An 11,920-nucleotide genomic window follows, 5' to 3' on the forward strand; every position below is an offset into this window, starting at 1 on the left:
ATTGTTTGTTGTATCCAATAGTCATCGGGAATCTAATCCAAAAGAAAACAAACTATGTGCCATGCTTGGCCAATTTAGAGTGCCTAACAAAAATAACGGGTGAAACATAAACAACTAACATATCAAACCAAATCAAAGTTACCACAACTTAACACATTAAACGAAAATCTAAAATAAATTCAAAACAAAAATCAAAACTACATTAAAGAGCTTGGGTTGCCTCCCAAGAAGCGCTTTATTAGAGTCGTAAGCTCAACTTTTTGACTCCTTCAATCTGGATCATCTAGGAAAATCCAAACCCTTCTATCCGTAATGCCACCATCTACATAAAGTTTCAATTGCTCTCTTTCCCTCTTATTCTCAATTTCCTCCTCCAACGTCCTAAAATTGACAACATATTTTTCTAGGGGTAAACGAGGGTGTTTTTCTTCTAAGATCGCAGCTACTTTATCATCAAGGATGCTAATCTCAAAGCAAGTATCTAACTTGGGTGGACATTTCATAGGATCAAAAACATTAAATTCAACTTGTTCATCCTCTACCCTCAAGATTAGTTTTCCTTTATGAACATCTATCAGCGTTCTACCCATAGCTAGAAAAGGTCTTCCTAGAATTAGAGGTACTTCCCAATCTTCTTCTATGTCAAGAACAATAAAATTCACCGGGAAAATCAACTTATCTACCTTGATCAATACATCTTCTACTACTCCCCTGGGGTATTTTATAGACCTATCAGCTAGTTGAAGATGGACTGTGGTTGGTTTTACTTCCCCTAGGCCTAGTTTCTTATAAATCGAAAATGACATAAGGTTAACACTAGCCCCTAAGTCACATAAAACTTTATCAAAATGAACATTACCTATTGTGCAAGGAATTGTGAAACTCCCTGGATCTCTGAGCTTTTGTGGTAATTTCTTCAATAGCAATGTGCTACACTCTTCCGTAAGCATCACCGTCTCATGTTCTTCAAACCTCCTCTTGTTGGTGATAATCTCCTTCAAAAACTTTGCGTACTTCGGCATTTGCTCCAACATGTCTACAAAAGGAATGTTAATGTGTAAAGTTCTAAACATGTCCATAAACTTATCGAATTGCTTATCCAATCTCTGTTTTTTCACTCTATAAGGATACGGGAGTGTCGAGTGATTGTTTGTCGAAGCTTGGGCATTTTTGACATTTTTTTCTCCTGTGCCCTCTTTTTCTTCTTCGAGTTTTTCCTTTGTTTTGTCTTCCTTCCTTACCTCCTTCAACTATTTACCACTTCTCAGTATGACAGCATTAACTCTCTCATTTGGATTCTTCTCTGTATCGCTTGGCAATATCCCTTGAACTCTTCCCGCTAAAATATTGTGGATTTGCCCAATTTGAGTCTCAAGGTTCCGAAGCTGATTGATTTTGAACTAGGACGTAAGTCTTCTCAAACCTCTTGCTTGTCTCTTTAATGAACTTGGTCAACACATTCTCTAAATCAGATTTTGGCTCTTGAGGTTAAAAAACAGGAGCTTGTTTTTGCTCATTGTTGTTGTTCCATGAAAAGTTCGGGTGTTTCCTCCATGTTGGATTATATGTATTGGAATATGGATTCCCTTGCCCCCTTTGGAAATTATTGACGTAATTGGCTTGTTTAGGCTGAGCAAATGAGTTCCCTTTTTAGCAATCCTTCGATAAATGATTTCCTACACAAAGGTCACATATTAGAGAAGAAGATTCAATAGCATTTACCTTTAGAGCAACTCCCAATTGCTTTTGAATGGTGGAGAGTTGAGCAGCCAATGCGGTGTAACCATCAACTTCATGCACTCCCACTGCTTTCCCCGTTGAATTTCTCTCTAGAGTCCTCATATAGTTATTGTTCACCATCACCTCAATCAGATTGTATGCGTCCTTTGCGTTTTATTGTTCAAGGCTCCCCTACTTGCAGCATCAATCATAACTTGAATAGTTGGTAGCAACCCTTGGTAGAACGTTTGTACTTGGGACCAGAGTGGTAAACCATGGTGAGGGCACCTCCGTAAGAGATCCTTATACCTTTCCCATGCTTCATACAATGACTCTGAATCTTGTTGGTAAAAGTTCGTAATCTCACTCCTCAGCTTGGCAGACTTGGCAGGTGGAAAATATTTAGTGAGGAATGTTTGAGCTAACTCATTCCAAGTTGTGATGCTCCCAGATGGCAGAGAAATCAACCAAGCCTTAGCTTTATCCCGAAGAGAGAATGGGAAAAGCCTTAACCTAATTGCATCATCAGATACCCCATTATGTCAAAATGTATCACATAGCTCTAGAAAATTTGCGATATGTAAATTAGGATCATAGCTAGACAACCCTGCGAATTGAATCGAATGTTGTATCATCTAAATAGTGTTTGGCTTTATTTCGAAGGTATTTGCTTGAATCGATGGTCTCCTAATACTAGAAGCACATCCCTCAATTGTAGGTCTTGAGTAATCCTTAAGTGCCCTTTGAACTTCTTCTCCTCCTGTATCTGCCATTGAACCTAACTCCTCTGTACAGTCCAACACTAAAAAAACAGAAATAAAAATTAAAGCACTAAAATAAAAGAAATAAATAAATAAATGAATTACAAACCAAATTAGCAACTAAATAGCTTGTATTGATATTGATAATATAATAATTCCCCGGCAATGGCGCCAAAAACTTGTTGTTGATTTTCGCAAGTGTACGAAATCGTACAAGTAATAAAGTGTATAAATACGGATATCGAACCCAAGGAAATTACTATTATCAATTACCAATTAAACTATCCTATTACTATTTGATCAATCCAAATTGTATCAAGGGAAATCTAAACTAAATCAATAATTGAATTTAAAAAGATAACTGAAAAGATAACAATTAAAATGAATCTTTGGGTAAAAACAAGATGACTAGACCTAGGGCATAGATTTCACACCAACTCTATTCATATATATCGATCTCTTGTGCTAATTTTATTAAGCTCTTCCTACAGGTCAAACTCCTTAAATTTCCAATAATTTTCTCTCAAACAATTATCAAATTAATCCCTAATTACAAACCCGAATTATCTCTAATCAGATTTAAGCATTTGGGGATCATTACGCTCAATGGAGTTTACCAAAACCTCACAAGTCGCGGTAACCTATCTCTAGCGTTCGCTCAACCTATGGTTTTACTACCGTAGACCAACTAAGTATCATCTCTCGATCTCAACTTAGTCCATTAGTTCATTCAATTCTTGGGCCCTTAAGAATCAAAAGCATTAGAAATAATAGTAAAACTTAGGAAGAATTCTTAATAAACATTAACAATCAAAGATCAATACATAATTAAGAGATTGGGCTACATCTTAGCCCTAGAGAATAAAATTAGTTCATAATAAAAATGAAAGAAACAATCATCTTTATTAAAACATTCATCATGAGTTTACAAGAAAAGAGTGAGGAAAACTTCTCTATATTGTGAATCAAAGCTCTAGAATTTCTGTTACTTCTCTTCTCTCCAGATTTTTCTCGCTTTCTTCTCACCAAAGAATCCCCTAAATAATGCTAAAAGACTTCTATTTATATCCCACAAGGGTTAGGGTTTGTTTTTCCTCAATTCTATTTGATTTGGACCCCTTAACCCTATTCTCCTGGCTAAAAAGGGACAACAAACTAGTGACTTCTGTAACTGTACCATGGCACTGTGCTGTGGCATAGTAGCTACTGAAAAAAGTGTGTCGCGGCACAGTAGCTGCTGCCCTTTTCCCGCATCATTCCACGATTCTTCAAAGATGTTGATTTTTGGACTCGATAACAATGATATTTGGGAAAGTTGTAAACATATGAAATGTAGCCCTTGGAATAAGATATCCAACAGTCCAAGAATTGTCTTAATTTGAGATCTACATCTCAAGATATTATCAAAATACCGAGACATGCGCAAGTTGAAACGTAATCTAGAATCTTCTCTTTACTTCAACTTCCCTAACTTCTTCAATTCAACTCCGATTCTTGATCCGTTTGTTTCCACTCGTCACTCATTCTGTTGCAAATATGATTCTTCATTCGAGCATAACATTTAAGCACAAGTAACCTGAAAAACAATAAAAAACACCCGTGGTCCCGTAAAAGGCAGTTATGAAAATATTAAGCAACTTTACCAAATTAAGCTTAATTTCCCACAATTAATCCCCCAAAAACCACTAACTAAATGTGTATTTTCAAGCTCTTATCATGCTACTTAGAGAACAATGAACTTCCACAAGATAAAAACGAAGCGCGGCGCATCAGAACTAAAGCGGCACGGTTCATCGTCCATGATGGCCGCCTACTTAGAAGATCATTCTTAGGACTGTACCTCAATTGCATCACCCTAGAAGAAGCAAAGTACGCACTCAAAGTGCTCTACGAAGGCGAGTGTGGCAATCACGTCTGGGGTCGGAGTCTCGCAAACAGGGCATTGACAGCCGACTACTACTAGCCCACCATGCGTTCTAACGCGATCAAATACTCAAAGACGTGTGACAGCCACCAGCGCTTTTCCAAGGTATCACTTCTTTCGTCAGAACGGCTCAGCTCCATAATCACTCCGTGGCTGTTCATGAAGTGGAGAATAGATATAGTTGAAAAGCTACCCACCGCACTAGGACAACGAGTGTACATGCTCGCGGTCACCGACTACTTCACCAAATGGATAGAAGCAGAAGCCTTTGCCCAAATTAGGGATCTCGAAGTTAAAAATTTCACTCCGTGGCTGTTCATGAAGTGGAGAATGGATATAGTTGAAAAGCTACCCACCGCACTAGGACAACGAGTGTACATGCTCGCGGTCACCGACTACTTCACCAAATGGATAGAAGCAGAAGCCTTTACCCAAATTAGGGATCTCGAAGTTAAAAATTTCATTTGGAACATCATTTGCCGGTTCGGCCTACCTAAGAAGATAGTCACAGACAACGGCTCCCAGTTTATCAGTTTGAACTTTCAAGACTTCTGCTGGACGTGGACCATCAAATTGAGCTTCTCCACACCTTGATACCCCTAGGCCAACGAACACACCGAATCCTCGAATAATACCATTCTCTAGACATTGAAGAAGAGACTACAAAAATCAAAGGGTGCTTGGGTAGACAAACTTCCTAGAGTATTGTGATCCTACTGCCCCACCGCATAGTCATCCATTGGAGAAACACCCTTTTCATTGGCATACGGCTTAGAAGCTATCATCCCTACAAAAGTAGGATGTCCTTCGGCATGGCTTTAATGGGCAGATGAAGATTGCAACAGCTAACAACTCTGCCACAACCTCGACCTCACCGACGAGCTACGAGATTGAGCTATGATCTGGAACGCCACATACTAACAAAAGGTAGCCCAACATTACAACAAGAATATCCAAGCACGAATCTCCAAAGTCGGCGATTGGGTTTTATGACAAGTCTTCTAAAATAGAAAGGTGCCAAGCACTGGTAAGCTCGACCCACTTGGGAGAGACCTTACCCGATCATCAAAGTCGTCGGCAAAGGAGAATACCAACTACAAACTCTAGAGGGAAAAAACATCACAAACAGTTGGAATGTCGCGCACTTAAAAACTTATCATTTTAAGGAGCCAACGGCTCGGTTTCAACCACCACCCTCCACCTAACTCAGCCTTCTGTTTTCTCCAACAAACATGTTATTATCACTTAAGTGATAAAAGAACATTATTCAGCTTTTTTTAAGCTCTTTGATACTTATGGATTTGTTATGCCAAAAATGTCAACAAGTTTTAGAATAAGTGATTCTTACATTTACACCCCACAGGCTAAAATAGTAACAACATTTAGTGCTTTAGTGCCCTTGGCACTTACAAAAGGCGCGCTCGGCGCTTACAAAAGACGTGCTTGGTGCCAAAAGAAAAGCGTTACAAACGTTTACATCTCTTTAGAGGCAGATCCACTAGGCCTTGAATCGCCCCCTGCTAGCTTCTCACTTGGCGCCACCTTGCCGTCCACAGTCTCCTGTGACCCTCCAACCAACCCACCGGCATCAGTGTCTGATGTATTGGTCTCCTCCACACAGATGTCCAGCTCAGGTCCAAGGCCTCGCTCTACAAGGAAAGCTCTATACTTCTCTATATCCTTGTCCGGCTCCCATTCATCTTGTTTCCTCGTTTTATACTCCTCCATGAGCTCTGAGCAAGTCTTCAGAACCGCCTTTACAGAGACATCCTCTAGCTAGTAGAGGAGTAAGGCCCTTTCAGCATCCCATTCAGCTGGGGCACTCTGCAGCTGCCAAGCGAAGTCCTCTCGTTCCTTCTCTAGTCGAGCTTCTCTTTCGTGACCCACACGGAGCCTATTTTCTATCTTAGAGGTTGCATCCGTGAGTTCCTTGTTGCACTGCTCCCACTCCTTGCATCTTCGTTCCTACAAGTTAAGCAATTGCTAAAGGTGAGCACCCCTAGAGAAAGCCTGCAAACATGTAACAGCGAATAAGTAAGATGAAGTAAAGTGGAAAATATCTAAACAAAATGACGTAAGTTATGTGAACAAGACGGGTTATTGTCCACTCGACCGTTTACGCTGCGCTGAGCCTCCCGATTGGCGCTCGTCTTTAGGGAGAGGAAAAGAGTCAACCACAACCTCGACAAAAGAAGTGTCAAAGCAGGCCGAAGCATCAGAAGGGATGACGATCTTTACATTGTTGTCATCCGACACCGCCAAGGTAGCAGTGGGCAGCATTTTCGGCGTTAACTGGGAAGCATCGACCAGGTTCTCTTCCGTTGGAGCCGTTGAGCTCCCACCCTGTTCACATTTACTTGCAAACTCTGACTAGTGTCTCTCTTTTATCTCCTTTGTTGACGACACTTTAACTCGCTAGACATCTTTTCTTCTGCAAGGCACAATTCTTCAACTGTTAGTGGATATTGTATGGATCTAACAAATATGATGAGGTTGCTATGCCGAGCCAGCAACACGTAAAGCAGCAAATGCCCAAGCGGAACAAGTATACCTTCCTACACATCGGGAACTTGACTCCACAAATGACTCCTCCACAGATTCGCCTCACTTAGCACCAGGCGATAGATCCTCTCCTCTTCTGGCAATGCTAAGATTGCCGGACTCCTTTCCTCAGAGCGTAGACCCCGTAAGTGTCAGTTGTAGTTGAGGTCTGCAAAAGAAGAAATAATGAGATTAAGCACTAACAATTGAAATAGAAACCAAGCCTTATCACTTGTCGATTGCCAGAAGAATGGGGATACCCTCGGCTCCTCCAGGTCCAAAAACCATTTCATCTCAGAAAAAAAAGTACCCATCCTTCCACTTTTTGTCATACGTCCTCAGTCCTATCACCAAATGCTTCCGGCTGTGTCGAAGCATGAAAAGATAGTGACCCTCTCCTTATTATGCTCCTTCAGGTAGTAAGAAATGAGTAGATCCATCGCCTTGAACTTAACACCAAGTCAAGCACACAAACACTCTATCAACATAAGTAACCGCCAGACATTCGACATCAATTGGCTTGGGGCAATGTCGTAGTGACTCAACACTTTATGAACTAGCCGAAGAATGGGGAAACGCATCCCCTCAACTAAGGTTTTCTTATATATGCTTATCCAGCCCTGCATAGACTAGTCGACTCTTTCGAATCGGCTCAGTATTCTCATCTCTACCAAAGCTAGAATCTTATACAGATACCGAAGCTTCAATAGTTCCACTGATTCAATCTGAGAAGCTAACATTCCCACACTGGGTTAGCTCTGCACATCTCCATCAACACCAGTGGTCGACGGAATCTCACTGCCATCAACACGACCCATGTTAGTGGTATCCCCCTGTCCCGACTCATTACTAGAACCTTCATCGATCGACCCATCATTGCTCGACTCCACGTCAGAACCGCTTGGCTCATTGCCAGGACGGAAGGCGACACTCAGCCCTCTAGATGGAGCTACCTCATCACCCTTTGCATCAACACCATGGTCGGCGCGTCCTCATACTCGTTCCCTCTAGACATCACTGGTTAGCATCGTGGACTTTGATCTACCTCCACCTCGGTGCCGTCTAAGTATGCCGGCACTCGACCCCACTCAGCTTGGATCCCGAGCTAAGTCAAAACTCCTCTCACTATGAATTCCTCTCAGACCCAATTGGAAAACCTCCCTTTCGCACCAGATACCAACCCAAAATTCCCAAAAAAGACCCACTCTCTAAGAAAAACAAGATTTCGAATGAAAAACAAGCTAAAACCCCCAAAACAGTGTTCTAAACCTTCGTTTCCTCGCCTTTCTTAACACAACACAAAGAAAAATCAAGAAAAAAGACAAGATGAGCAAAGATTTACTGGATTCAAGAGCAAAAAACGTGAAACTCCCAAAAGAAAATGCAAACTCGATATTCTCTCTCTCCTAAAGGAACTTGAACACGAAGAATGGTAGGAATGAAGGGACGTCATGTTTAAAAAACCCAAAACTAACACGAGACAGGTGGCATGACCTCATTGGTAGCTAGAAGCCTGAGACTTTTTGTTTCTCGCTCCCTGAATCCGTACGTGGCTTACATCAAGCGAGAAGCTCATATGCCTAAGCTGCACTAACTCGGGCTCCTCTAAGTCCCTCCGGGCCAAAACGGCTATGCTAGTCTTGAAAAGACCTTTCTGTCACACGACGAGGACCCACACCGTCATACAAGTATCTCCCCGGAAGGTCGAGGATTCCCTGGGAAGCCCCGTCGAAGTAGCCAATGTACACCTAATTGGCTAAATGAAGCCCAAGATGTGGCGGGCTAGCTTAGCATCCAAAAAACATGCGGAGTCGACCCCAACGACGAACACCTCAGCTCAATCGCATACCCCTCAGCAAGATGAACCTAGACAAGCTGAACAGGCTCAAGCGTTATGACAATAATCCCTACTTACACTTTTTGGTTCAACTCAGCAACTCGAACCAAGTCGACTTGCGTGCGTCCCAGCGACACCTTGACAGCCAAGCAACCCACTGAACCATGGCTTTCCCGCGTTCCATACACGGATAATTGATCCTACTCTCTTAAGCTAGATACTATTTAACTTAAGAAAGTAGGGGACAAACTGTATGGGCCAAAATTCATATTGGACTTGACAAGGTCCAATCGCAACAATAATAATTGATGGGCTAGAGCCTTGGCCGATTCCCGATTGGGCTCATGCTTAGAAAACCTTGGGAACTGCTTGCTTTATGAGTTGGGTCATCCCCCGAGTTAAACTAAACTAGGTCCGACCCATTTGCCTTCAACAGTCCATAATGAGGATCATAATTCTAACCAAACTCCTTCACCAACAAAGCCTCGACAGATAGGCAAGGAACCCAATCTCTTCCCAAAAAGAGAGTTCCTTTATCAAATAGGACTTAGAGTCCTACTAGAATTCGAGCCCCCGCAGTTCACTATATAAGCTACTGTCAACCCATCACAAAGGGGAGGAAAAACCATACTATTCACATCACCGAATCCATAACTTACTTTGATCTCTTGGCATTTCTTGGATTCTTTGAGAGACGCTAGGAGGCATCTCTCAGGTCTACCTAGGTTGTCAATGACTCGCTTCATGGGATTCATTCTTCAATTCAATTGTAAATTTTAGCGTTTACAGAAAGTAAGCTACAAAATTAATGTTTTCTGATACTACCTTTAGCACCATGGTTGAAGTGATGATGATAGCCATAAACTTGGAAGTGAGACACCCATATATACATCATACAAAATGACATGTAATTACTTAAGTAAACTTGAATTTAGCAAGATAGTTCATTGGAGATAACTAAACTTTAAAACAGTCGCATGACAATTTCAACTGAAAAAGTCACGATAATAAAAGATGAAGGGAAATCCTTCAGTTGTTGCAAGTTGAATATTGATTATAGATCAACTGGGATATAGACTTGGGTGGGATTTGGTTTAAAGTTGTGAAATACACACCTAGTTTGGAGGTTGCATCGGCCAATGTGAATTTAATATGATGACTCATAGCATTTGGAAATTTGGTACAGGGTGGCATGACTTGTTGGAAATTTCACAACCTCCATCTATTTTGGACCAGTCTTCCCTTTTCTTTACCAACATTTTGCTTGACATGTTGTACGAAGTTTGTACACAAATGTCAACTGTTCAAAGAAACAACAATAGACAAGTGAATTTTATCCAAACATCTAATAGAGCTCATAAGAGGTACATGGTATATGTAATTCCATTTAGAAGTTACCTTTGCAGTGCCTGCATGCCTGAGATGTATGTGATTCTGTTGGGAGATTCTGAATTGCTTCCGAATTTGATGGACATGATTTCATCCGTTGCTTTATGTAGAACCACATCAACTACTTGTAATTGAGATGATAGAGGAGTCTCAAATGTGAGAGGCATAAATATCAAGCCATTTGGAGTAGGATTCATAGGAAATGCACCCCTCTACAACAGACGGGACCAAAATAAGCTTTAAATATAGTGTTTTCTTTGGATGAGTAAGGAATAAAACAACAGAAATTTCCCACATTCTCATCATTGGTAAGATGCAGAAAGTTAAGCCTATAGGCAAACCCAAATAATTGCTTGGGCCAAAATAATCAATTAAATCATTCTATTTACCTGAAGAATAACATTTTAGACAAATAAAGATCACTGCATATGACTAAACCTTTTCCTACACAAAAAGCCATCTCTCAAATTTAGTTCAGTTGTTCTCAGTTTGTTTTGTTAGGCACATCTAATTTTTGGATTTACGAACCAAAATGAGTCGATTTTCAATTCAATGTAGACCATTCAATCGAAGAGTACCAATAGTTACATACTGATTTTATGCAACTCATGTTTGCAAAAGACCATCCAATTTTATTACTTCTTTAGCTTCCCTTAACTCTTTTCTAACATGGCATACTCTCACTTCTATAAAAGGGGCTCACCTTGGCAAAATCTTCTTCACATGAAGGCTTCATGACATAACCAAGAATCACACCATTGTTGCCAACTGCCTACTTCAAATGTCAGACATGAAACAATTCATAGAATGAACACCATAAGATAAATATGAAGTAGTACATTTAAGTATTGAAATTTCAAAGTATATCCTTGCATTTGACTCTTTTTTCTCAAAAAAAAATCACTTATGTTACATTGTATCTTGTATATGTTAGATCTACAGATTATTAATCACACCTTCCTACAATTTTCCCTCAAAATGACTACTCTTTTACAGTTTACAGTTTTTTCAGATTGTATCGCTAGCATATAGTTTTTGAACCCAAAAATCAAGTAAATAACAAATGGTAATCATGAACAAGAACATCAAAAGGGTTAATCACCTTGGGCAACCTTTTTGTTCAACTTGCAAATGGTCATAGGCAACTTTTCTAGCTTGTTGATATAAAGCATGCTCAAATTGCCCGACGCACTTGCACTTTTGACACCTAAGAGAGAAGCAAAATCCAGTTTCAAAAACCAATTTACCAAATTTACTAGCAGAAACAAGCAAACTTATCAAACATTTTTCGTAACTAATGAGCATAAGTTGGTACATATGAATTTTAGACAATAGATTCATATGCATTTTATGTAGACAAAAGATGCCATCAAATAGTATTTGATTAGAGAGATTAAGTCCCCAAACATTGGAAGCAACTTACTTCAGCATATTATTCTACCAACTAGTACTAATGCAATAATAAGTTGGTACATAATAGATCTTAGACAATAGATTCATATGCATTTTATGTAGACAAAAGACGCCATCAAATAGAACCCAGCCTTAATCTCTCCAATCAAATACTTGATACTATTAGAATATCATATACTTTCTATAAGACTCACATTATACTGTTGTCTCAGGAGATCTATAGGTTGAGCAATACTCACCCACAACAATAATCAGCCAATGGGAACTAAGTTTATGAACAACATCCTTATTGTCAGAAACAACATACAAAATACCTCCTCCGTTGTCACCCCACGC

General features: G+C 40.2%; 1 protein-coding gene and 1 non-coding gene across 2 annotated transcripts; one reads left to right on the forward strand and one right to left on the reverse strand.

Moving 5' to 3' along the window:
• Positions 1-269: 269 nt before the first annotated feature.
• LOC116131160 lies at positions 270-1,860 on the reverse strand. Its single transcript, XM_031416801.1, has 2 exons — positions 1,723-1,860; positions 270-1,250 (listed from the first exon to the last, which is right to left on the reverse strand). The coding sequence occupies exons 1-2, from the start codon at positions 1,858-1,860 to the stop codon at positions 270-272; spliced, it is 1,119 nt and encodes a 372-aa protein (XP_031272661.1).
• A 129-nt stretch (positions 1,861-1,989) lies between these two features.
• LOC116131179 lies at positions 1,990-2,096 on the forward strand. The gene has a single exon (XR_004128220.1). It is a non-coding gene; the product is annotated as a small nucleolar RNA R71 (small nucleolar RNA).
• The last annotated feature ends 9,824 nt before the right edge of the window (positions 2,097-11,920 follow it).

This window comes from Pistacia vera, unplaced genomic scaffold, assembly GCF_008641045.1.
Source record: "Pistacia vera cultivar Batoury unplaced genomic scaffold, PisVer_v2 Contig23, whole genome shotgun sequence".
NCBI classification, from domain to species: domain Eukaryota; kingdom Viridiplantae; phylum Streptophyta; class Magnoliopsida; order Sapindales; family Anacardiaceae; genus Pistacia; species Pistacia vera.

What these genes read in the sequence shown, in the direction of transcription:
- LOC116131160 (XM_031416801.1), bottom strand. Translation starts at nt 1,860, where the DNA reads ATGGTGAACAATAACTATATGAGGACTCTAGAGAGAAATTCAACGGGG. An exon ending in AATTGGGAGTTGCTCTAAAG is followed by an intron (nt 1,251 to 1,722) that starts GTAAATGCTATT and finishes AGTGGTAAATAG; the next exon opens with TTGAAGGAGGTAAGGAAGGA.